The sequence below is a fragment of the Netta rufina genome (assembly GCF_964035555.1).
Source record: "Netta rufina genome assembly, chromosome: 3".
Lineage (NCBI taxonomy): Eukaryota > Metazoa > Chordata > Aves > Anseriformes > Anatidae > Netta > Netta rufina.
The window spans coordinates 68248092-68275364 of record NC_140125.1 but is presented as its reverse complement, the minus strand read 5'-3'; the positions used below and the strand labels follow the sequence as shown (position 1 = coordinate 68275364).

The window sequence follows — 27273 nt, the reverse complement described above, 5'->3', positions numbered from 1 at the left end:
TAGCTGTTTGTACCTCTCTGGTAAATAAACTGCAGAAACAGGGAGAAAGTGATTATTCAAGATGACTCAAATTTATTTTTTTCTGTAAACAGATTATAAATACGTTCAGATAGAAGTCTGTTAGTGCAAGTCAAAACACTTCCTTTGCACAGTACTACATAAAATGTCTAGGTGAATTGAGTTTTTGCCATAAAACAATTGCAATTCTTTGCAACTACGTTAAAAGTACTTGGTATACATTCTGTCTATTTAAAGTTATAGTTACTTCTGTCTTCATGGATACTTATGCAAAAACATTATTTTTTTACAGCATCAAGAATATTTCTTATATCTATTGTAGCTTCCAGTGTGTTTTTAGCACAAAATACAAAGTTGCAGTACTGCTTTTAAGAGAACAAAACAGCATTCCTTTTGAGATGGTTTATGACTTCTTAACACTTACCTCATTGCTTTGCTAGGTTAAATTTTTGCGTTTGTGCTATGTAAACTGGGGTTGTTACAGTGAACTCTAATGACACCACGTCAATGGCAACAATTCCCTATTTAGCCATTTTACAAAGTTACACTTTGATCCTACTATCATTCCTGCATGTGGATAAGCCCGGCTATGTTCACATCTGCTTGTATTTAATACAAAAGACAATCTAAGTAATCAAACAAACAAATAAACAAACAAAACACCCTGTTGTTCAGTCTGAAATACACAAAAGCAGTAAGTATGTTAAGGTTTCACCTTGCTTTCACTCATTTACTCATTTCAATTCTTTGAACTCATAGTCTCTTTATTCTGCAGGTATTTAAATAGCAGTATTTTAAAAATTTTACCACAGTACTGAAATTTTGTACGCTTTGTATATTTCTAATTCCAAATACTACTAAGTAAACAGGGCCTTAAATGCAGACTCTAATAACATAGAAGTCTCAGCAGCCTCTATCTTTGGTGCTTTCACAAGTTTCTCAGAATGAAGTTGCCGTTTGTCTTCATTTTGTCTTTTACATGTATCATCCGGTTTCAGCAGTAGTTTAAAGCTTGTCCACCCACAAAATGCCAGTCCAGGCTGCAGTTTTCTGTCCGGTTGTTCATCCGTGGTGCTTAATGCTTCTGTAACACCGCTGTTTCTGGAAAGCATTCTTGATGCAGCCATTTCTTGCAGCATAGAAAAAGAGACATCTAAAACACTGCACTTAATAGTAACATGATGGCAGCAACAAGCCTTTCAATGGCATTGCTGCATGAAGTAAAGCACAAGTTCCCTGCAGCTTTCGGTTCTCTATAGTCAGAGAAGTTAATTTACTGTTAATCGACGTTGGTCTTAGGGTTGGTTTACCCAAGGGCCAGACATAATGGCTGTTTGGTACATTCACATCAGAGGAAGCCCAGAGGAGGAAACGAGGTAAGGACGGCATTAGCTACTGAAAATCTGTCCACTGCACGTGAAGCAGCCCCAAATTCCCCGTGGGGAGACCCAGCGTGGTTCAGGGGGTGACAGGGGGTAGGGGGGCGGTTGGGCCAGGTGATTTGGGAGGTGTTTCCCAGCTTTAATGTTCCTGTGATTCTGTGGACACGGGGGCCGAGCCCCAGGGGCGACCCCACAGCCCCCCTCCCATGGGGGCAGCCCCCGAGAACGCGAAACGAGGGGGGCGGGCTGCCCTCAGTAAAGATGGCGGCGCCCAGGGAGGGTGCCTGCACCCGTCCCTCTGTGTGTGTGCGCGTGTATGCAGCGGCGGGACGCGCGGCCCTCAGTAAAGATGGAGGCGGGCGGCGCCGGCGCGGGTCAGCGCCGTGACGAGCTCTGCTTCCGGGTGAGCGGCGGCGGGCGCCATATTGTCTTGTTCGCCGAGCCGAGCCGAGCGGCGGGCGGAGGGGCGGCCGCGGGGCCACGGCGGCGGCGGGAGGCGGGGGGCAGCGTAAGTAGCGGGGCGGCCGCGCTCCGGGGGCCGCACGGGCCCGGCCGGGCCCCCTCCGCCTCCTCCTGCCGCCCGCGGGAGCCCCGCGCCGTGAGGCCCGAGCAGGGCCCGGCCGTGCCCGGGGCCGGGGGTGTGTGAGGGGAGCGGAGCGGAGCGGGGCGGGGGGCGCGAGGGGCCGGCACCCGGGTGGGCCCTGGTGAGGGGCGAGGGGTGAGGGGCGAGGGCTGAGCTGCCCCGGCCGGCGGGTTTCTGGAGCAGGGCTCGCCGGGCGGGCGGTGTGGGGCCGCCCGTGGCAGGGCAGGGCCTTTGTGGCGGGTGCCGGCCCGCTGTCAGCGCCGCTCCTGAAGCAGGAGGCTCGGGGCCCTGCGAGGGTTTTGCGGAGCTCAGGAGGCCACGAGTGTAGCGCGGGCAGCTCACCTGCAGCGACAGGAGGGCTTTCCGTGTTTGGTTTTCAGGTAGGCACGGGATTGTGCAAAGGTTTTATGGGGACAGGAGCGCCCAGCGTCTGCTTTTCGTGTCTGAGGTAGCTGAGGATCACAAATCTGCCTTTGGCAACAAATAATCCTAGGCAGCATATCTGTGGGTAGGCTTTATTGCTTACTTATTTTTCTTACTTCAGTCACTGAGGGGCTGAGGTTGGAAGGGGCCTCGGGAGATCATCTGGCCCAGCCCCCTGCAGGGATGCCCAGAACAGATTGCATGCATCCAGGTGGGTTTTGAGTATCTCCAGAGAAGGAAAATCCACAGTCTCCCTGGGCAGCCTGTTCTGTGCCCTGACACCCTCACAATGGAGATGTGTTCAGGTGGAACTTCCTCTGTTCCTGTTTGTGCCTGTGGCTGTTGTCCTCGCCAGGTCACTAGCTCGTCTGTTTCCTTAAGTGATAGCTGCATTTGTCGCAAGGGGTAAAATCTGCTCACGAACAGTAAGGAATAGCTCTTTGTTTATTTAGGTATTGCTTTTTCTGATTTTGTTAATTAGTTATTGGTGCTGTTTGCGTTTCATACAGAACGTGTTCGTATAGGAGGAAGTTGCAGATGGACAGCAGGGAAAAAGCGCTGTTACATGGCAAACTGCAAATGTAACATCAGGTCTTCTAGTGGAATGATACGTGCAAAAAATAATCAGATCAGACTTTTTTCCAAGCCCAACAGAGTTATGACTCACTGCTTAAGTTGCTTTGGTGTTTCTGTAGCAATGTTTTAACAGTGTTTTTAGAGCTTGTGATAATCAAGCATGTGTTAGTCCTTATGTCTCCAAAATGCAAAAAACCCAGTAAATGATACCTGGGTTGCCAATTTCTGGTCCTTTTGTTTGTTTAAAGGGATTGGCTTCAGCTCAGCGGATATGTGGATTTAAGTTTAAAATAACGTAACTTGGAGGCTATGCTGCTTGAATGACTCACTGTAGGAGTTCTTGTAGTATTTTTTTTTTTTTTTTTTCAGTTTGGCTTTTGTTCAGCCGACTTCATTTTAGTAGAGCTGTAAATATTAGTCGGACATGCTGACCCATGAAATAGGTTCTGGAAAACTTTGTGGGTACCAAACGAGCTGGTTTCTTCAGTTCCTTTTATGTTTCTGTATCTTGGATCCTGGCTACATATTTGGAAAGCCTCTGGTCTTCAGTTTGAGAAAGAGCAGTTCCTACGTTAGAACTGGAGTGGGGAAATGTAATTGACTTCCAGCATTCTAGTGATATGCAACTGCAAATAGGCTAGGAGAACTTAACACTTTTTTTTTTTTTTTTTTTTTTTTTGGACTAGACATCTTGCTAACAAATCCCAGCAGGCAGCTTGGTGTAGTTTCTGGTTCTCAGGAAGAGAAAAGCTGTATAGTATCTAGGCATTAAATACTTGCAACAGCTTAAGGCGATGCCTTTGGCCAACCAAAAGGGGACTGGGTGAAACAGAGTAACACTGAAGATACTTATTTTTAACTTTTTTCCTTCATAATTGCAATCTTAACTTGCCCCATAAATGTTTCATTTTCTAACCAGCGGTTCTGTAACGTAGTAGCAAATACTTGCTTCCATTTTATTTGAAGAAAATAAGTGTGTTTTTCTTCAGGTGATAGGTGTTATCATGACCCTAAGGAAGCAATAGCACAGCACAAAGAAGGGCGAAATATTTTTCCCAGAGTCGATATCAACTACCTTGAATGAAAGCAAAAGACTTTCTGTTGGAACAAGGCGCTTGCACAGAAGATTAGGACATCGGGCTGTTGACAAGAGGTCCTTGTTTTCCTTTAGGTTCTTCTCCAGAGCTTAAGGCTGTATGGGAGATGGAATATGATTTTTTTTACCTAGATACCTGACCGATGAGTGGAGTATCAGAAGGAGCATGTGTCATCTCTTAACCCAGTGCCCAAAGGCAGTAGTTGTGTGGAGGGTTCTCAAAGTATGCATTGCAGCCTGCAGTTTCAGCTTCTCTGCTTATTAAGGCACTGCATTCTTCTATGCTAAAATGCAGCACCTCTTTGGAAGGCCTGTAGGACCAGATCTTTAGTCACCAGGAGAACTTCTGCAGCTACATATTAGAGCTCAGGCTGCAAGTAAAACTCGTCAGGCCATCTCCCATCCCTGTCCTTCAGGGGTGGTGAGTAACATTTATCAGAAAGGTGGTGCAGCAGCCCCTCTTTTGCATCAGAAAGCGCTTGATTGTTGGCTGTGGTTCCGTAGGTTCCAAAACCACCCGCCTTCAGTCTGCCTGTCTACAGGGCTGAGTAAACCAGGCTGTCAGTGTGCTGGTTATATGGTCAACTGATGTTAGTGTCCGCTGTAGGAATTCCTGACCTTGATCTCTTCAGCTCGTGAAGATGCTTCTGCCATGTTCCTCCTAGGACAGCGTGAATCCTAGGCTGTCTCCTGATTTCTTGGAGTTGAGGTAGTTTGGTGCATTCCTTTTGATCTTGCTTTTAACAAATACAATGTTTAATTCCTAAGAATATCTGTTTTTCTCTGCCAAGATACTTCACTTCCAGGAATGTCCTGGGACATGCCGTTAAGGATCTCCAGATCTCTTTTCCTGCAGAAGCTGCTGCTGTATAAGGTGTTCTGTGGAGTTTGGGTGCTGTGTAATGCTCATGGGAGAGGAACATATTTTCCCAGTGACGGGAGGTTCTTGGGAGGAGCAAGAAAGCCTGCTAGATGTACTCATCACATAGATGTGGTTTTCTTCCTGATGCTCTTCTGGAGTGCAGCTGACTTCGTAAGCCTATGTGCTTCTCATCTCCATTATCTCTATTAAATTTTGTTTATGGGCAGGTCTTCCATATCACTCCAGGGAAAATTGCTTGCCACTTCTCAGTTCTGCTGTATGCAGTGTCATAAAGTATGTAGTGGAGATAGCCCACTTGTCGTCGTGGTGTTGCTTTATCTTCCTACATTCATGGGACTGAGCCTCACTCCCCAAAACTGCTCCTCTCTGTTGCTGAGTGGTCCAAGCACGGTTAACTGTGCACAAGTGCTCTTGAACTGGATGACAGCTTCTGTGAAGCTGCCAAGGCAGAGAGATGTCCAAGGAATCTGAGTGAGTCTAGTTCAAGTTCTTCTGGTGGCCTTGTTTAAAACACAGCCCCATCCTTGACGTCCACGGGCAGCTACCTGGAACACCCCTGGGGCCTTCACCAAGCACTGTGCTGCTGGGAAACCTGTGCTGCATGTGGCAGGGCGGCATTGCTGTTGGTGAGCAAGTCTGTATCTGCCTCAAGTGGGGTAATTTGGGGGCAGGTGCTGGGGAGAAGTCTCCCAGAGTTTAAAGTGAGCATAAGAATTGCCACTAAAAGCTCTGTCCGCTGGTAAGTAGCTTCTATTTGTATACTTCTTGGTGTGTGTGGTGTGTTGGGACACATCATACAACTATAGCGGAAAATACTTTATTTGTGGACAAAGAGGCAAGCTGAAGAAGATGATATTTTTCCTAAAAGGACAGGTTACTGTGTAGGTATAGTCTGTTGCTGAGATTCACATCATAGTCAAGGAGAGGAGTGGGAAGGTACCTTTTAAAATAGCTCTTCTTCCTCTGTCTTAACCTAGCTTTTGTTGGGTAATATCCTGAAGTGTAATAGAGAATTTGACCCCAGCCTCAAATTTGTCTGGGTGCTGTTACCCTCAGAATTTACTGTCTGCTGGGCATTGAGGTAAGTCCTGGGTATGCCCCCACACCAGCTTTCCTTCCTAGAAGAGGAGCTTTGACCAGCAGTCCTCTTAAAGGTGGCACGTTTTAGTGCTAGTAATTTGGTATAGTAAAACTTCATTCAGAAGGCTCAGGCTTTGAATAAAGTTCCAGTCCTAGAAAATGGATGATTTTTTTTAAGCATGCAACAGAACATATTTTGGAGCAAGTCTGCTTTTAAAGGCTTTATCAAAATTTTGAGGCATTACATTAATTTCCTATAATCTGTTAAGTACTTGTGACTGAAATTAAATGCAAACTGACAGGGTTCTTTTTTGTCATGTGATTGTTCCTGTGTAAAGCAAAAATAATCCTGAATTGGCTTCTGTTTCTTCATTGGTAAACAGATTTTTAATAGATTCAGGTTCCTGTTCTGTGATCTGACATCAGGGAACGGTTCTTGGAGCATCAATAAATGTCCTTTTGTTTATTCATGCTTCTGGAGAGGCCAAAAGCAGAAGGGCTATATTCAATGAAATTGGAGGGTAGAACAGCTAAGTAAAGGAGCCTTAATTCATCATCATGAGGGAGGTCAGTACTTCCCTTTGCAAGGAGGGATCTGTAAAATCAGTCCATTCTTTGAACCTGCTTCTCTTTCAAAACTTGTTTGCGCTGGTGGCACTGGAACCAGGGTGTCTTAATGGCTTCCAATTTGATGCACCCCCTCAGTTAGTAAGGCAGAGTCTTGCTAATGGCTGAATTTGGTATATTCTAGCCAGTAAAGTCTACCAATCATCTTCTCCCTTTTTGGCAGAAAATAAAGCTTGTTTCAGTGCAATTTGGGTGCTCTGCTGTGTGTGGCCTGGTATCACTGGGGGGAAGCAGGCTTAGATCTGTCCGCTGCTGTTAGGTGAAGTCTTTCTTTCAGGTAATGCTGACTGGGGAAGCCTGGAAGAAATTAACATTCATTTGTTATCAGTGTGGCAGGATCCCAAGTTAGTTAGGGCAGTGCAAACTGCAGTTAGGTTGGAGAGGATGTTTATTCTCTCTTTTCCATCCCTTCATTATTGCTACTTGAATTGTGTCATGAAAATAATGTTTGCTTCTTGTCACACACATGTACGAGGGTGTTCAGCTATTTCAAGCCTTTAAGCTATTGACTTGGTTGAGGGGAGACTTTTTTGTTTGTTTGTTTTCTCTCAATATTATGGATTAATATCTTGCTGTAAAAGTAAAATTACTGAGAACAGGTTGTGTTTTCTTAGCTATGTTTTACGAGCTCATCTATGTGTAGTTTGTGCCCTTTGTGGTTTGTGGCACTCATGTTTAAATGTGTCATTTTGTTAGCTCTCACGTCTGTTTTCATTAAGTGAAGACATCTCAGTCTGCATGGATACTGTTTTTTTTTCTTTTGAACTCTTTAAAATAGCATCGCTAGCAAAGGGAAATGTAAGAGTGATGCATGGGACAATGCTGAGCTTCTCTGGAAAAGGTCAAGTTACACTCTTCTAAGTACAGGTGCACAAGCAGTGAGCAAACCATTACCACTTCTTAAGTAAAACAATAACATCAAATAGTCTACATGCATGTAATGGTATGAATGTGTGAGTAAGTAAGATTGATTTAGTTATCTTTTAGATTATAGTAACTTAAAAACAAGGGCTGAAGTCTGTTTATTTGCCTCTGAAACTTGACAGAAGCTGAAGTCATTAAATCCGTACTTAGGAAAACAATTCACGAAGGCAATAAACTACCTTTAAATTCCTGTAGTAAGTGAGAAAGCTTGTCATCCTTTCAAGTACCTTTTTCGTGTGAACTCCGTACCAGTTAGTAAAAACTCAGTAAAAGTGCAGGAAACCAAGCAGGGCAGTCTGTTTCTCTTCCAGGAACAAAATGCAGTGATGTGTCCTGTTGCCTCTGGGCACTGTGTAGATGAAGGCCTTAGAACAAACCACTTTTCTTCACTGGCTGTGAGTAGTACGTATTAAAATACATCAACTAGCTCTGAATACTGAAAGAATTTGAACACGCTTTATATTTTCCTTTAGTAAGTATATTTAAAGATCTTATTTATTAAATATAAACACTTTCAGATGATGATTTTGTTTCTTTCTTATCCAGTTCCCATTTCTGTCTGAAAAATAGCACAGGGGAGATGAGCTGAAATGGGTAGAAAATTAGAAATGTTTTTTGGCCAGTTTTCCTGCGATATTTGTAGGAGTACTTCTGTGTGCACATACACAGATGCATAAAGAAAGTGATGCAATTGCTAGAACATTTGTGTAGTATGTGGTTTTGATTAGTAGAGAAAGTTTTATGCTAAATTTGGTAATGAATCTGCTTACTTGAAAGCCAGCATGTCTTAGAGTTGCCAACATATGAAAATTAATATTTCTTAAGGATAACAGTGAAAGTACAAATGCAATACAGCATCAAGAGCTTTCAAATGCAGCTCATAAACTAACATTAGCAGTTTTAAATAAGTTTTGTTTTGGGTTTTGATCATTCTGCTGTGTTTGGCATTGTTTGAATTAATCCAGTGTTGAAGGTCTGCAGAGTTGCACAGAGTTGTTGCTGTCTGGTCATATTGTTGTGCATCAAAACAGGAGGTGGCTCCGTGTCTGTCATGAGCTCTTCACGTCTGGCTTTGCACTTCCCTGCCTGATTTCTGTCCCCAGAATAGCAACAGTAGGGTGAAATAATCTCTTTGGGGAAAGCTGAAGGCTCTGGGCCATGCTGCGTTGCAGAGCGGCGGGGAAGTGGCAGTGGGTGCTGACACAAAACCTGCTGGCGCTGAAGCCAGCTGGCACAGCAAATTACTTCCTTTGAGCAACTTGCACAACGGTAAGTTGCTGTCTTGAGGGCATGTGATATGGAGGAGATTGGAGGAATTTGTTACTTTGCATCCTCTTCTTTCCAAACTGGTGCTTCAGTTCATCCCTAGTGAGAATCCTGAGCATAAAGGGAAAAAGGAGGGAACACTGAGCAGCCTGTTCAGTGCACAGTCCAGGAGAAGCAGGTAACTGCTGGGTGTCTTCACAGGGACTGAAGTGTACTGCAGACTCATTCTCTTAGTTGGAACACATCAAAAACGTCTGCCCAAGATTTTGGGACAGAGGTACAGCCAGTCCAACAGAAATAAATCTTACCTCCTTCTGTCAAGTGAAGATTGGGAGATCTCCAGTTCTGTTGAATTTCTGGAGGTGCTCTTAATAATCATATTTCTACACTTCATAAGAGAAGTTAATATTTCTTAACTGTATTAAAATGTGTTTTTTTTTTTAATTTTTTTTCATTATTGCCAGAGCTATTTAATTTTCTACTTTTTTTTTTTTTAAGGTTATTTTAGTAAATATTGGCAAACTTTGTTCAGGGAATTACATATTTAGTTAAACAAGTGATGTCAGAGTTACCAAAACACATTTTTATTACTGCTAGTGGGATTTAACAGCTGGAAACAAACTGAATACATGCCGTGAAGCTGTTGGGTTCTTTGAAGGCTGGTGCTTATCTTGAACCGCAATTGTTACAGCTTTGTTTTTATGTAAGCAAGTTTATTTTGACAATGGAACCAGTCTGGGTTCTGGAGGGGAAAATGGATTGAGGGGAGGAAGAAAGTTATTTTCTTTTTGCTTGCTTTATGCTGAGTAACCTTACTTCAGGCATGTTAGTTCGCTTTTTCATACTTTGTGCATGAAATGTTAGCTTAAAAGTGGCAGGGTGGTTCCCTTCTTAGAGGCTTTTTTTCACTCAACTGGTGCAAGAAAGTTGACTTCCTAGGTACATACAGATCAAAATGTAAACGTGTACAGTGAAAAAAAAAAAAGACATGGTATTGACCTACTAAAAGTATTAATATCATAAATATGTCATTGAAAAGTTAAAAAACATATATGGGCTTAATTTGGCAAGGAAAGATAGGGAAAATAATAAAGCAGGATTTGCCTGACACTCTTCTCTGTTCCTGAACTTGATCTGCTCTTGTTTAAAGCCCCTCCTTCCCCCCAGAAGGCATTTTCAACTGTTTTTTTTTTTTTTTCCATGAACCATACACACAGTTTTTGTACCAGCTTGAATGTAAGTGGTCTCAAAACAAAGGTGACCTAGGGTTTTTCAGATTACCTATTTTTAAAAAAGGTCTGTAAAATACTCACCTGCGTTCATCTCTGCTTGACCCATCATCTCACAACTTTGTGCGCAGTTGTGTGTGTGTTTTTGCAGCACGCTGCTTTCTTCGTGTGCAATCATGCAGTTATTTATGTGAATGTGTAGCCGCTAGGCACGAGATCCCTTTGCAAGCAGGATCCACTGTAGTCGCACTTTTTGTGTGTGCTGTGAGCTGGCTCCGCTCAGCACGGTGCTAAATAAGAGTGGTCGGGGCTGTGTCCCTGGCTGCCCCTGAGGCAGGCAGGCTCTGTTTTTTCCTTCTGCTTTGCACTTGGCTGTGAACCTCCTGTGCGTCATAGGTGCTGTTTTGGTGACCTGAGGGAATATATTATCTGTATTTCGTACAAGTTTGGAGAGACAGCATATGTGGGTGATGCCTTTATAGCATGAAAACAAGGACTGTGTGTTCAACAGCATGAGGATTATATTGGTTGGGTGGAAAGCCTGTTGAGGAGTTGTTATCTATACTGGCATTTGGGAACAGTTCCTGGACTGAAATATTCCCGAACTGTGCCCAGGCTTGGTGTTCAAGAGGGCTGTGTGGAGCAGAGCAGGTGGCCACGCTCTGGCTCCCTGTATGTGACAGGTTATCTGTGCACAGAGGTACATATCACCGAAAGAAATCTGTTAGCTGTTATGGACACCCCCAACTTGTAGGAGCTGCTGTACCTCACCCCCTTTCTGCAGCGCTGGCCGGAGCCCTGCCACGGCTCCTGCTCTGGCAGGTCCCAGTGCTGGCACTGCCAGCCCAGGGGAGGCGTACAACACTACACCAAAAGTGCTTCTAATGACCTCAGGGGAGCGTGTGGTAAATGTGCATTTAGGTAGTGATCTTAAGGCATATTTTATGTAGGAATTATGAGTCTGCACAATACATCAAGTGTCTGTGGATGCTGACTTGTACCTGTTTGGTTCTCCATGTAGTTGGTAATGATCTGGTAATCATCTGTGTACCATTCGGTGATGTTCCTTTGTCTCACTTAACGGCCTTGCATGAAACTAGTACAGAAAGTACACAGTTTTTCTCTACAACACAGGCAAGGTTATCATTTAAGTAATGTCTTATCTACTTTCACTTTCTTTGAATTACATTTACTGACGAATGTTTTTGTCTTACAAACCTGTGGTGACTTTCCTTGAACTCCATGTAGTAGTTAATTTCTTCGCGCAAGTGCAGAGAAAGCATACTAGTCTTCTGAAGTCTTACAGTGGTGTTTTCAAGTGTTGCTCTAAAGGATGAACCATTTCTTCCAGCTTAAAATATTAAGCCAGCATTGCTTCAGCTTGCTTTGCAAGGCTTAAATGTAGCTGCAATTATGTAAGTTTCAGTTGTGTGATATTTCATGGGCATCTATTTAAATATACAACTATTATTTTTAGTTGAAATATAGACTATATAAAGACTTAAAAGATGTGGGATCAACCTTGGCAGCAATGGCCTTTGAACCAACAGCAGTGGATGCAGTCATTTCAGCACCAACAAGATCCAAGTAAGTATATAGAAAGCTTTGGGGATTAAATTCTTTTTCTGTTGTAATTTGAATTTTTGAGTCTTTGTTACAGAGCATGGCTGAGAGTTGCTTTTCTGTGTCTGCTTTCAAGATAATACATTTATGGTGCTTTTCTCAACAACTAGAAGAAAGAGTCCATACATTCATTTCAAAAGTTTGATGTCTTTAATATTTAATATAGGCCAGCAAACTGAGGGATTCTGGACAAATTATATTAACCTTCTACCAGTCATTCGGATCTACATTTAGACTGCATTTACTTTTACAGAATCTGTATCCCTTTCAGTTCTTTATCTAAACTAAATCATAAGGAAGTTTTATTTCAGAAAATCTCCATTTTTGTTCAGTGCCTCTGTGGCAAAAAATATTAATGTAGATGTGTACACAGAAAGAACTCACTAGAAAATCAGTATGATACTTGGTTTAGGTTATGGCAGTGATGATCACGATCAGTTGTTTGCATTTTATTCCCATCAAAAACACTTAGAACAGAGCGTTACTTACCTTAAATTGAATGTGAGCTGACTGCAATTATAAAGGTATTCAGAGAATGCAGAAATGGATAGAGAGGATAGAGGAATGTATTTAGTACTCAGGCAGAGTGATCAGGCTGACTGGTTTAACATTTTCTGTCACTTAAATTCCTGTAACTTTGCTAGAGAGATTTCCTGATGTGATAATGAGCAGAAGATGTAATGCTGTCCTCAGATGAGAGTGCAATTTATTTGTCTACTGGTAGGAACGACAGCAAAGAAAGAAGGGGAAGAGAACTAACATGCAATAGCATTCCAAAACCTGTATTACTTAAAAAGCATACATTGCAAAATGTGATTTACTAACTATATTAGAGACTTAGAACAGTTCAGTCTCTATGAATTTAGAATTTAAGGCTATATATAGTTCTTTTTGACATCAAAATTAGTTTGTTTATAGGGAAAAAAGTGTATTACTGTTATCTACTCAGTGTTAATGTGAAGCTAAAATAATATGCTTTACGGCATTTTGGACACGTGCAGGGAAACTCAACTTCAGCAAGTATGTACGCTTTGACATTTGTTTTGTTTGTTTTACTCTACCCTGTAAAGAAGTTTTAATGGTGCTCGTGGTACTTGCTGAAGGCAAGCATTACCTGTTTCTCTTGAGCAATGAGGTGTAATTGAGAAACAGTGTTAGATTTGAGAAACTTGAATACTAACCTTTTAAATTTCCTCTATTTTAGGCCAGATTGACTGGGCTGCATTAGCTCAAGCATGGATTGCTCAGCGAGAAGCCTCAGGGCAACAGAGTGTAGTGGAACAACAAGGAATGATGCCAAATGGACAGGATATTTCAGGAATAGAGTCTGGTCCAAACAACCATAATAATTTTCAGGGGGATCCCAACTTCAACAGAATGTGGCAGCCAGGTTTGCTATCCTTCCCATTCTTTTTTTTTTTTGTTTCCATGTAATGAAATTTTATTTTTGTCAGGAATTTTTGGGTGTGAATGTGCCCTGTCTCTCAGGTGTCAACATGCAATACTACCAGTAGCAGCAGCCAATTAGTTGAGCATCACAGCTGCTGCTTTTCAGCCAGTGTTCCACAAAATGGGTAACGAAGGTCTTGTAACACAGCTTGGTGATCTCTATATAAATGTGAAATATTTGTTCTGTCCTTGAATGTTGTAGAAAGGTAGTGTGAATAGCAGTTCTGTATTTATTTCCCCCCAGTCTTATTCTTACATCGTCTATGTGTCATTGCTTATCTCGTGGCACTAGGAACTGCAGCACTGCGGGCAGCAGGCTGCTCCAGAATTACAAAACATCCATTGCTCTCCTGTAGCATAATACCTGCTTCTGGTATGATTTTGGCATGTAGAAAGAGTTAACCTAGAGGACTAGCAGATAGTAGCTTCTGGTGCCTTGAAATCTTTTAAAGAGAGTTGAGCAAAATTCTGTGCATAAAATATGGTGGGTTTTTTTTCCTATATTTAGTTAGTTTGTCTTTTTGTCTCATTTGTCTGGTTGTCATATGCATAACTTTTCAATTATCATACAATCATAGAATGGCCTGGGTTGGAAGGAACCTTAAAGCCCATCCGGTTCTGAACCCCCTGCCATGGGCAGGGACACCTCCTGCCAGACCGGGCTGCCCAAAGCCCCATCCAGCCTGGCCTTGAGCACCTCCAGGGATGGGGCATCCACAGCTTCTCTGGGCAGCCTGTGCCAGGGCCTCACCACGCTCTGAGTGAAAAATTCCCAACATCTAATCTAAATCTCTTCTTTTTAGTTTGAAACCATTTCCCCTTGTCTGTGGCCACTATCTGCCCACATAAACAGTCACTCTCCCATCTTTTTAATATGTGAGGTGAAAAAAAATCCTTAGTGCAAATTTTTGCACATAAAGTGGTATAAGTGAGGAAGACGTTTCCTTGATAATAAGGCATCATTTACTACATTATAAATGTTGGGAACCCAATACTCCCGCAGAACAGGAAAGCATCCATTAAGGATTAGATCCGGAGTGGGAAAAACGTAACACATTGTGTTAATGGGAAACACTGTGCCACCGTGTTATCATTTGATAACCAAATATATGATATACCAAATGATAACATTTGTATGTTATCATTTGGTCTATCATGCAGAGAATGTGTTGTTTTCCCAGTGTTTTGGGATGCTGATAAAAGACTCTGCTGATGTAGGCAGGGCCCAGCTTCCCCTAATTTAGTCAATGTCATTCTTAGTGTCTAATTGTCTCAGAAGACAAAGTAAATCATAGTATACGTGGGTAGCCAATGTTGTCCTTCATGTATTTACTGTTTATCTTTCTCTAGTGTCCTTCCAAGTTTCTGTGTCAATTCTGGATCTAAAAGTTCTTTGCATGCTACTGAAAAGTGGCAAAATGGCAATATGAGAGCCAACTGCGTAACTAGCAGGCAGTTCCTTCTGAAGGGTGTCATGTTCCAGAAGTGAAAACAACATGTTGTGTGCAGCTTGCAAGCTTTCACATCAGTTGATTTCATGTAAACCGGGCATTTAAGTAGTGTCAAAAGTCAACATGAGCAATAACTGTTGTAAGCTGTACTTAAAGGATAAAGGATTCTGTCTCTTAGAATACTTCAGAAACATTGATTTTGGAAAAAAAGTTTGAATAATCAGCTAAATATGGCCTTCCAGGATGACAGTGAGAGTGAAAGGAGTTGATGCCATCTTTGAACATGCAAATAAAAGAGTAACCAAGTAGAAAAACTGTTACCCCTATTTCGTTGCTATTATGATGCATCCAGTCATAGAGTAGAGCATGCTGAGTTGGAAGGGTCCCACAAGGATCACAGAGCCCAACTCCTGGCTCCATGCAGGACCACACAAAAATCAGACCATGTGTCTGAGAGCATTGTTCAAACACTTCTTCAGTACTGTGACCACTGCCCTGGGGAGCCTGCTCCAGGGCCCGGCCACTGTCTTGTCAAAAAGCCTTTTCCTAAAACCCAGCCTGACCCTCCCCTGTTGCGGCTCCATGCCATTCCCTCAGATCCTATCACTGTCAGCAGAGAAAAATTATCATGCAAAGAATGCTAAAAACTAGAAAAATGAAAAGAATTATTGAAGGGTTGGAAGCCACAACTTAACCTGAGAGGCTAAGTATTTTTATTGGTGAAAGTTAAAAGGTAGTAACAATCAGTGTCTGTAAGTATTTATACAGTGGATATGATTTTTGGACTGATGTTCTAAGAAGACAGAGCTTATGACCACACAAGCTATTAATTCCTCAAAATCTCTGAATTGTAACTTCAGCCAATTGTAACTTCAGTTTGATGGTTTATAGCCATAGCTTATGCTGGGCCCTGTGCCTGGGTACTGGAAGCTCCAGGGAATCATCCTTTATCAAAACATGTCTGCATAAACCAGGATTCAGTGGTTCTGCTGCTCACAGAACTACTTACATTTAGAAAAAAACTAGTATAAAAGTATTATGCAAAGGAATAAAATAGGTCATTATTTTAAAAGCTAAAATAACAGAAGTAGAGAAGTAGGAACAGTTCTTCTAACAGTTGACATGATTTCTAAGTGCTGTAATGGATGCAATAATACTGGAAATTAACTAAAACAAACTGACAGATCCTTCTCCCTATCCTCCCCCCCCAAATGTATGTTCTAGTTCAGCTACGACTTATATGTATTTCCTTCACTTAGTTATATCACTGAGATAGTAAAGTACAGCCTGTAGGCTGATGATTTGCCATATCTTTATCATCTGTGTTGCTTTGAGGAACCTTCTGATAAACAGAAGAACACTGAGTGATGGGTGACTCATATAGACATTATTAACTTGTTATTGAATTGTATTCTGCATCCTAAACAGAATGGGGAATGCCTCACCAACCCCCTCACCCACCTCCCGATCAGCAGTGGATGGCTCCAACCCCAGGTCAAATGGAAATTGTTCCTCCATCTGAAGACAGCAACAGTCAGGACAGTGGGGAGTTTGCTTCTGACAACAGGCATATATTTAACCAGAACAATCACAACTTTGGGGCACCTCCCGATAACTTTGCAATGGGGCCAGTGAACCAGTTTGACTATCAGGTGAAACATATTTGTTGCTTTAATATTGTAGACGTGCAGAGTCCCTTCCGTGGATGTGTTCCTCTAATATCACCTAGCGGCGACTTTCATTCTTCAGTTCTACAAACAACTACAGAATCTGTTATCTGCTAAGATACATTTTTACCAAATGCTTTACAGAAGAAGACTTTTAGAGTTTTCTATTGAGGCCAATGTTTTTTTCTAGACTAGTAATGAGAAATGGCTGTTGTCTGCAATATTAAAATGAATCACTGTTTTCTAGTATATAAACTAACATTATGAAGTTTTGTGTTTTTTTTTTTTTTTTTTTTTTTAACAGGGAATAAAGGTCAGAAATACCTACTTAAATACACTAGATATTGTACCATAGGGAACACTCTCCTATTTGCAGGGAGATAGACTGGATGATCCACTGATCTTTTCCATATCTCTCTACTGTGATTCTTTGAATAAACAATGGTATTTCTAAAAAATTCACATCCAATTTTTTCTTCATTCTGGCATACAAGTTGTATAGCACAATAAAACCGTAGGTGGTTTGAGCACTAGTCATAGAAAGAGGCATTGCACAAATCTCTAAATGCAGACCTTTTGGATCTTTCTCCAAATTTCAGTATTTTTCTCTCAAAACTCTTGATGTAAATGGCAAACTATACCTTTTGAAATGTCTACATCCTGTTCATAAACAAACCCAAGGGCAGGCTGGTAGAGTTGTTTCTGCCTTCTGGCCTACTTCTCTCTCTTACTCAGTTTTCATGTTCAGCTATATTGATAGGCAGTGAACCATTCATTTTCAATTACACTAGGTTTATAATGGTTTCCTATGTTTACTATTCGGAGACCAAATCTTAAAATGAATTTCTCAAAATTTTCTAAATACTACAAAAAATTTGTTTTGCAGAGAATAATGCAGAAACTTAGATAAACAGTCAACAGAATATAATTAAAAACAAACAGCAACAAAAAACACTTGATGTTCTACCTTTCTTCCTAAACACCACCCTCTTAAACAATTTAATTAGGCTTCTGTGGATGCCAAATACTTTTAAAACAAAGAATCCCACTCATGTATGCCTCATGACTTGTGACTTTTGGATTGTAAATAGGTTGCTTAGAATCCAGGGTCTGTACTAAACTTGCATATTTGTGAACTTAATATTTTAATCAGCCATATTAAAAACACCTGTGAGTGATTACTGGAAGGTATGCAATACAAAATTTTTTCTTTTGTACTCAAAACTCAAACTTTTCATTTTTGACCTCAGTTTGTAGGTGCGAGGAAATGCTGATAACATAGCTGGAATTTTCAATATATTTTTTTTTCATTTAGCTGCATGCTCTGTTGATAAGTTGGGAAGGAGCTGCTGGAGATAGATGGTGATTATAGGGCTTAACAGTTAGCACAATGTGAAAGACTGAAGCCCATTTGGTTTCACTAGTATCTCTGCTTAAACCTAAATTTACTCGATGAATATTTAAGGAAAACCTGTTTCATAGGGACCACAGGAAAGGAAATTGAGAGACCTTGTAGCCTAGAAATGGTGGATTCCTACTTGCATGGATTTCTGTAGACCGACTTGCACACATGCTGTGTACAGTGTTCAATGTGAAGGAAAATAAACTGCATTACTCTTTCAGCATGGGGCTGCTTTTGGTCCACCTCAAGGTGGATTTCATCCACCTTATTGGCAGCCAGGACCACCAGGGCCGCCAGGTCCACCAGCACCTCCTGCACCTCCTCAAAATCGAAGGGAAAGACCCTCGTTCAGAGACCGACAGCGTTCACCTATTGCGATGCCTGTGAAGCAGGAGCCTCCACAGATTGGTACATGTTAACCACTCCTTAATGAAAAAACAAAAACATAAGAACTGTGTTTAAAAAAAATTGCAAAATGTGAAGACTTTTTTTCTTATAAAGAAAAAAAAAAGGAAAGAAAAACCTATTGTAAATGCTTGTTTCTTTCACCACAATCACTTGTGTGACTTGTTTGGATTTGGGTGGAGGGTTTGCTTGTTTGTGGCTTGCTTTTTTTTTTTTTTTTTGTCCCCCCTGTATTGGGGAAGGTTTTTCATTTTATAGAACTGTAAACTTTGTTTATGCAGATGCTGTGAAGCGTAGAACTCTGCCTGCCTGGATTCGCGAAGGCCTAGAAAAGATGGAACGAGAGAAACAGAAAAAACTGGAAAAAGAGAGGATGGAGCAGCAACGTTCACAGATGTCTAAAAAAGAAAAAAAGGAAAATGAGGATGCTGAAGAAGGGGATGGCCCTCGGTTACCTCAGAAAAGCAAATTTGTAAGTAGATGCTTGTTAGGTGTATATTTCCTGAAATTGTTAACTTTTTAGTCCCTTCAGAAGAGAGACTTTGTATACCTGGCTATCTCTTTGTTTCTGTTGCTTAAAGTAAGGTGAAGCTGCTGCTTCTTAAAATTCCCTTGTTGTTCTGAAGTTGTCAATGTCTATCTAAGATGTAGAAGTATATTACTTGATTTGAAGAAACAATGAAAAAATGTGCTTTTTGCTCTTCTGTTTTATTGAAAACATACATGATCTTTTGAAATAAGTAGTTGAACAAATTTGGCTATCAGTATTTGCTAAACTGAGCCCATTTAAGTAGCCTCGTGTTGCATTTCCTTCAGCAGTTATCTCATTTGTGTGCAGTTCTGAGCACCTGGCTGGTAGTGAACTGGCAAGCATCTGTTTACTTGTGTGGGGAGAAAGGGACCTGTGTGTTCATTATGAGGAGAGAAAAGAAATTGGGTTTTATGATAACTGTAATACAGTTTCCAGTGCAAAGTAAATCAAGTTGATTATCATAAGTAGAAGCTAATGAGCTTTACATCTTGTTTTTTCCCTGAAATGTGCAATGCTCCTGTAGGACAGTGACGAGGAAGAGGAAGATGCTGAAAACACAGAAGCTGTAAGCATTGGGAAAATCAGCAGGAGTCCATCCCCGGCTCCTCAAGAGGAGCAAAGTGAACCAGAAATGACAGAAGAAGAAAAGGAGTATCAAATGGTATTAATAATGTAGTTCTCACCAAGTATTGTTTATTTGCTGATATTGTGGGCATAGCAACGTAAATCACTTTTTCTCTTCCTGATACTGTTAATAGAGGTATTTGATACATCATGCAGTGAGGCAGGGTTAAATCTGCATGTCTCTTACTCACATAGATAAACATATGGGTTATAAAAACTCATATTTAGCCCAGCAGTTGAAGAATATAGTGAATATAATCTTTCCATTGACTGCTGTTAATTCTGTATTTCTGCTTAATTTGGCAAATTCCTAAAAACTTTATATATTAAATACATCCACCTGAAAGCTATACTTCAACCTCCGTCCCTGAAAAAGGGGATTTAAAAAATGTTTTTTTTGCAAGGACGTGCTAGAAACTTAAGTCTTGTACATGTGACGGTTTTATTGTGTCTGCTAAACTGTTATACCTTAAATCACAGTTGTACGCTAATTGTTTAACTGAAACCTTGTTAATGAAGGCCCTGGTTTCTGGGGAGGAAAAAAAAAACTCTATGAGTGTATTTAAATTTTGTGCTGTGGCTTTGTGTATGCAGTTTTTTTTTTTTGTTGTTTTGTTTTGTTTTTTTTTGTAAAGCGTGTCGCTGGGTTGAACAGCTTGGAGAACCAGCTACTAACAACTCAGGTTTTTATAATAAATAAAGACTAATAAAATCCTATGTCAGTAACCTCTGATGCAGGATGGGAGTGAGTGTGACAGTATGCCAGACAGAAATGTATTTTTTATTTTTGAAAGAACAAATAGGTTCGATCTAAGCATAGTTCTGATTATATATTCGTTTTTTGTATCATCTTTGACATTAGCAGTTAGTGCTCTGTCTAGCCGTGTATAATACATGTGGTTATAGTTCACAGTCAAAATACAGGCTGTTCTGCAACTTTTGACTGCAGGTCAAATGTAAATAATTTCAAACTTAGGTTTTTGAGTCATGTCTGCTGAAAGGAAGCATTAAAAAATATGCAGGAGAGTAGTTTCATAGCCATCAAAAGAATTGATTTTTTTATGGATGTAATTTAAATGCAGAATTAATTCAAGAGGTTTTGTCCTTTAATTTTGTATGTATTTTATAAAAATATATTTTATATATATATGGTCTTTAAGTTTAATTTTATATACGTTTTTTTCAGATGGTGATGACAAAAATGCTGCTGACGGAGATTCTTTTAGATGTCACAAACGAAGAAATATATTACGTGGCCAAAGATGTACACCGTAAAGCAACTAAAGGTATGCCATTTCTTTTTTCAGTTTCTTCTGTGAATATTCTATATTTGCATGTCTCTAGAGCATTTAACCTTCATAGCTATCCCCCAAGAAGAATTTCAGTATAATGCATCCAACTTGATACAGTTCAAATCCAGTAACCATATACTATTGTCCTGTGCAGTGTATTGTGAGTTACTTCAGTTGTTCCATTTCTTTCATACAATTCATTTATTTAGTTAAAATGGTACCTGTGTGTCAATGGCTCTTCAGTTGTAGCTGTTTCTTAATGCTATTGTTTATATCTCAAGTTCTTAGCTGTTCAGAAGTGAAAACAGATGAACTTTGAGTCCTCAATAGTAATTTATTCGCTTTCACTATTAACATGTTTTTGTACTTGCATAATGTTTTTTTTAACGTAATTGAGTTAATCTAAATATATAACTACTGAGACTTGAAAATTATGTGCAGATGCTGTAACTTGGAAAGTGATTTATGAGTATCTGTTTTTTTTCTCTTCACTGTTGATTTGCAGTTAAATTCTAAATCTTCGTGGTCAGAAAATCTAGAATTGGTTTTAAATGGATGATGCGTTTTTAATGTTTCTTCTCTCCCTCCAAAGAACAGCAATAGTAGTAGATTTAACAATACCATAGACTCATGACTATGAAATCGTGGCTATTTGTGTTAACATGTTGTTCCTGTTGTTGATGTGATACAAAGCTCCTGCAAAACAGCTGGCACAGTCCAGTGCACTGGCTTCCCTCACTGGACTCGGTAAGTATGTTCCTTATTTTTGAGAGGGCTTAAAGGGGGAGTTTCACTCTTGCCTTGCTTTTCTAGAAATTGCATTTTGAAACTAGATTTTAATTGCCCGGGAGTATGGGTCACTTTACAGTAACTTTATCAGCACCTCTGTTTGTTCCACAGGTGATCCTACTGATATAAGTGGGATGGTTTTTGGAGTAAAGGCCTAGTCAGTGTGAGTTAGTGTATGAGAATCTTGCCCTGGTTTTGGAAAATACATTTTAAAAAAAGAACCATTAGATAAATTTACTTTCCAAAGTATGATTGTTTCAGGAGCACACTGCAGTCTTCAGAGAGAGGAATACTGTTATATGTTTGTCTCCTTTTTTGATCCATCCATACAACAAGGGAAAGCTGATAGAACAGTAATACAAATGCTTATAAATAAAACTGTTGTCATCTTCGCAATTTTTATTTTGCTGAAAAACTACATAAGCACAGAGGCTCCCATATCATGTATTACCAGAGTCAACACAGGAAAAAGAAATTGAAATTCCAGCTTGAGACGCAGCAGCAAAAGATCTTTCCCAACATGTGTTTTATCATCTAAAACATACTACAGCGGTGTCAGTGATAATTTATGTGCTTGTTACTTGGATTTCTGATGAATTCGATTGAACGTTATAATCACAAGTATTCAAGTGTTTTAAAACTAACTCAGTAAAGATTGTAAGAACCTCAAGCTGAAAGAAAGTTAAATATCTCCGTGCCAGGTGTTTAAATTGACTTTCTGTTTCTTATCAGTCCAGTAATTGTTAATATCTCTGGGGGAGAAGAAAGTTCATTTCTGTTCCATCTCTAAACCTGTCAAAGTGCAATATTTCCTAAATCAGTGTAGAAAAGTTGATTTGGCATTCAGAATTTCTGTAGCCTTGGACTACGGAGGAAGCTGAAGTCATTTCAGAGATGTCTTTCGGGAAAGATCCCAGATATTTCACTGTTTTTTCTGTCCGGTTGCTGATACAAAGGAAGGCATTGTTATGATCTCCACAGGGAGTTTTTTTGCCCTTCCATACAGTGGAAAAAAGTATCGTGATCACAGTGGTTGCTTGATGAAAATAGACGAGCTGTTCCAGAAGGAGTAGAACCGGACAGTAAGCATCAATGCAGATATGGGGGCCTTGTTCACACCAGTCAAACAACATTGGCACTTACCAGAATAAAGTGACTTCTGCTCAGAAGAGGAAGTGAAGGAAGGGCAATGTTACTCTCCTCTTTGCCCACAGAAATATTAAGAACAAAGCTTAATCTTTCCTCGTGATAGACTGGACTTTATGCACGCAGGTGGACTGGGTGGTTATGGATCAGGAGACAGTGAAGATGAGAGGAGTGACAGAGGCTCTGAATCATCTGATACTGATGATGAGGAACTACGACACAGAATCAGGCAAAAACAGGAAGCATTTTGGAGGAAAGAGAGAGAACAGCAACTATTACTAGAAAAACAGCTAGAAGGTAACTAACATAACGTGTTCTTACTATGCTGCTGTGTATGTAGGTTACTACTTAGCATATACAAATTTGCGGGAGAGAAATCACATTTTAAGCCAAAAAATACGAAGTCTAATTTAGAAATAATGTTCTTTAATTAAATTACATTAATGAAAAAGAATGATTTTTGAGCTATTTGATCCAAATTGGGTTTGCTTCTTTTCTAACAAGGAAAAAAAGATTTAATGTTTTCCATAATTTGCTAGACTTCAATGTTGAAAAGATCAGACAGCATATAGACATATATGTTACCTGTGGAGATTGTATCACATAAAGAATATTATCTCTTTATAAAAAATGGTGTCTGGGTATTTATATATATAAACTATTAGTATCTCAGTTGTGTCTGGGGGATAGATTTCATCCCTCTGCACCAGACTGTGTTTTATATAAACTTGATTCCTTGAAGTTGCATATAAAGCACATTTCACTTCATCTGAAAAGCTTGCCCTTGTGTTACATAACCTATGCAGTATGCCTTTCAAACTGTACAGTTGGAAACTACAGTTTCTTAGAACTCATTGTTCTCAGCTGTAGATGAGGTTTCTGTCCATATACGGCATCTTTATAACAAGGTTTCTGGACCTAATACTGGGAACAGATTAGTGAACCCAGTAAGGTCACATTTAGCCTCCAAGAAGGTGACAGGGTTGATTTTAATAAACAAATCTGTGATTTACTTCTGCTTCTCCCTACAAGGTAAGGCTTATCCCTTTGTACCAATATTATAGCTCAAAAGGGTATCACAGTCACCTTGCACTGCTGAAGAGCAGTCTAGATGGATGGATGAATACAATGGTAAGAAGTTCACATAATTTTTCAGGATCTAAGTTAAATTGGAGGAGGAAAAAATGCTATTAGAGCATTTTTTTGTTATTTTTACATGGATTATTTTGTCCTTTTTATTTTATCCTTTTAGGCCTAGAAATAGACATGAATCCCTTAATAAAAGAGACGCGTTCCAGTGTGACGTGATCTAGGTGTTCCTGCTCCAGCAGGGGGATTGGTCTAGATGATCTTTCCAGGTCCCTTCCAATCCGTAACATTTTGTGATTCTGTGAAAAGGCTGGACTAGCTGAACATTTTTTTTCCTTAACATTCCTGTGTCTCTCTGCATTTTTGAAGATTTATTGCATAAAAGGGTAGCAGTGGCTTATGACCTCCCTCTTCCTAGTGCAAGACGTTAAGTGCCAGTTCAGGGACAGCTCTGTTGGGCTGCTTGGAGAAACATAAATCTAGAACCCTGGAATGGTTTGGGTTGGAAGGGACCTTAAAGCCCATCCAGTTTCACCCCCCTGCCATGGGCAGGGACACCTCCCACCAGCCCAGGTTGCCCAAAGCCCCATCCAGCCTGGCCTTGAGCACCTCCAGGGATGGGGCACCCACAGCTTCTCTGGGCAACCTGTTCCCATGCAAATGAATAGAGAAAGAAGCTGATTCTGTAAGCCCAGCATAGTGAAGAACAGTAAGGGCAGGGTTACCTGCCTGTTATAGAGGTATTTAGAAAAGACAGATCTATAGTATACAATAGTATACAATATAGCATCTTCTAACTGGCTTCTGCGTGTGTTGCCTAATATCTCAGGGACCAGATGGAACTGTTTTCTGCATTACATTTGAGCAGAAGTTTCTATTTGAAGTACTCTGGGTTTCCAGATGCAGTTTTATTCCCTAAGTTAATTCATGAACTGATAGCCCACATCAGAAGGCCATATTTTGGCTAAAAATGGTATATGTCAGTTCTTTTTTTCTGGGTTCAATTAAAAATGGGAAGGGGAAGTAAACTTGGCCAGTGATGCAACGGATCCATGTGGAACAGAAATAAGTGAAACTTCTTTAAAGTCAGAACCCCCTAGAAAATGCTCTGAGAGTCTGAATTTCTTTATTTTGCTATATGAAAATCCTGGTCTGCACATTTATTGTTACTTTCAGGAAATGTATTTTTTTTTTCGACAATTATCTCCTTAGCATGTTTATAGTCTTTGCTGACTACCAGGCTTACATACGATCTCAACTGATGTTAACTCTTTTTTTGTAAGAGCTTCTCCATCTGTCTGTATGAAATACTGTGGTTTTTACTCCTTAGCTGAGTTTTAGGCAAATTGGTTACAAGTTTCCTTTTTATGCTGTTCATTCTTTGGAATTCCTGGGCTAAAAAAATATAAGGAAAAATGTAAATTGCTTGCACTAGTTAGCGTTTAGGAATAATCTAACTTTCCTTGCAAAAACCCTAAGCTGGCTTTTTTGTTTAAAAAAGCAGGCATGCCTCACTGCAGGACCACACACTAACAGGGCTGGAAGGAAGGAAGTACAGGTATAGCTAGAGGGTTATTAAAAGAATGAGAAAGAAAGTATGTAGAATGGTTGCAGGAGAAAAAAAAAATGTGTGTGTAAATGAATTTGGGAGTTTTGTTGGCTCACAGTATTCATTTGAGACCTTTGTCTTCAGCCACTGAAATATGAAGTGACATTGAGCGCTTCTAAAAGTGTCAGGTTTGTGCGCTCTTGCTAGACCAGGGGAACAACCTTTCTGTAATTACATTTATAAATAAAGAAATAAAAGAGCAAGTTGTTTGGTAGGTAGTTAGTACAATGGTAGACCTCGTATTAAAAGTATGATGAAAGGTGCTTGGAAATCTTTTTGGCAAAAGGAACAGTATGGAAGTTTTCATATTACTCTAAGTAACTTATACTTTTCTTTTGTGTATTTCTTTTTCAGAAGAAAGGCTACAAATTGACAAAGTTTCAAAAGAGATGAATGAATTTATCAACAAAGAACAAAACAGTATTTCAGCAGCACAGGAGACAAAAGAAATTGAAGCTGATATGGCTCACGAAAAGAAACGATCTCCAAATGCAATAGCCCCTGATATAGAACCCAAAAAAGAGGGCAAAGAAAAAGAGAGGGCAGGGAGGAGTAGATCAAGAAGCTCTAGTAGTGGTAGCACTAGCAGCAATAGCAGAAGCAGTAGCAGTAGCAGCACTGTATCTAGTTCATCATATAGCACTAGCTCAGGTAGTAGTCGCAGTTCTTCACGTTCTTCCTCTCCTAAAAGGAAGAAGAGGCACAGTCGCAGTAGAACGCCTTCGCATAAAGTTAGGCGCAGCAGAAGCAGGAGTTATTCTCACAGAAATAGGAGAGAGAGGAGTAGAAGCAGGGAAAAAATAAGAGAAAGGAGAAGATCTAGCAGAAATCGGAGTGCTGAAAGAGGGGAGAGACGAAGAATTCAGAGCCCTTCTCAAGAGAGAAGCTGGGATAGACGTAGGAGTAGTAGCCGTTCGAGAGACAGACGAGCTAGCCGTGCCAGTCGCAGCCGAAGTAGGGATAGACGCAAAGCTGAAGACCAGCGTAGAAGTCCTCCGGGAAATAGGCATAAACATAAAAGTGATGGTAAAGATCAAGAGAGGAAGAAAGAGCAGGGTGGAACTGTAGATAAAGACAGAAAAAAGAACAGAGAAAGGGAGAGGGATCAGGAAAAAAGAAAAGATAAACCAAAAAAGGAGGAAAAAGAAAGCAAGGCTGGCAATCATGACGACAATAGATTAAAGAGAAAAAGAGACAGTGAAAGAACTTTCTCTCGCAGTGATTCAATAACTGTGAAAATATTCAGACAGGATTCCAGACAAGACAGCAAAAAAAGTATAACCAAAGATAGCAAAAAACGGTCAGGCTCTGAATCTAGTGCAAGGAGTAGTTCTGAATCACCAGGAAGCAGTAAAGAAAAGAAGGCTAAGAAATCGAAGCATATTCGATCATGCTCCATGGAGAAATCTCAAAGGTCTGGTAAGAAGGCAAGCCGCAAACACAAGTCTAAGTCACGATCAAGGTAGTATACTTTTTAAGTATTTTGTCTGACTTTTTTTTTTTCTATTCGTCTTCATGTGTACGACATATGAACTTTTTTAATAAAGTATGGTATTTATTAAATTTTCTTAGGCAAAAGTAACTTTGGAAAAAAATTTTAAAACTATTAATTATTAAGCCTGGCGTGTGTGTGGGTTTGGGGGTTTTGTATTTTTTTCCAATTAACTTTTCCCCCTTTTTCCTTTATTTTTCAGATCAGCAACTCCTCCTCGTCGTAAACGCTGAGGAATTTATGGCACCAGTGCTATGACATTTAAAAATTCCATGAGTTATAAAAGGCTTGTCTCATTATAGAGGCACATTGTGGCTATGTAGGTGAAACCAGAATCCTTTTTTTATCTGTAAATAGGTGTATTTTTTTCCAAATGCTGCTCAGAATTAAATACCTAATAGGATTTCTTTGTATTACATTTTTTCAAGAACGGTAGTGCTTAATAAGAATATAAAATATGCCATTCTCTTTCAGCTGTAATGTTCTTAAAATTACTATTGAATGTACTGTGATGTCAATAAAGCTCTTTAGTTCATTTTTGTTTAAAATTCTTGCACCTGTATTTTGTATTAAAATGTAGGAAGTACTTAAAAAAAAAAAAAAAGAAAAAAGAAAA

The 27273-nt window shown here is 40.1% G+C and overlaps 1 protein-coding gene across 5 annotated transcripts; it reads left to right on the top strand.

Annotated features, from left to right (window-relative positions):
- Positions 1–1835: 1835 nt before the first annotated feature.
- Positions 1836–27273, top strand: PNISR (PNN interacting serine and arginine rich protein). Of its 5 annotated transcripts, XM_084284921.1 has the most exons (13): positions 1836–1908; positions 7904–7994; positions 11565–11674; positions 12915–13100; positions 16039–16262; positions 17901–18087; positions 18366–18556; positions 19140–19277; positions 20427–20526; positions 21226–21279; positions 22594–22764; positions 25520–26627; positions 26860–27273. In XM_084284921.1, exons 3-13 carry the CDS (start codon positions 11596–11598, stop codon positions 26888–26890), a joined length of 2469 nt encoding a protein of 822 aa, XP_084141047.1. In that variant the 5' UTR covers positions 1836–1908; positions 7904–7994; positions 11565–11595; the 3' UTR covers positions 26891–27273. The 5 variants fall into 5 exon arrangements, with proteins under 5 accessions (XP_084141047.1, XP_084141046.1, XP_084141045.1 ...); XM_084284920.1 differs by having other exon boundaries at positions 7904–11674; XM_084284919.1 differs by lacking the exon at positions 7904–7994 and having other exon boundaries at positions 1842–1908.

Coding starts and splice junctions, on each gene's coding strand:
- PNISR (XM_084284921.1), top strand. CDS start 11,596: ATGTGGGATCAACCTTGGCAGCAATGGCCTTTGAACCAACAGCAGTGG. Junction 18,088..18,365: donor GCAGGAGCCTCCACAGATTG/GTACATGTTAAC, acceptor TTGTTTATGCAG/ATGCTGTGAAGCGTAGAACT. Junction 21,280..22,593: donor GGCTTCCCTCACTGGACTCG/GTAAGTATGTTC, acceptor TTATGCACGCAG/GTGGACTGGGTGGTTATGGA.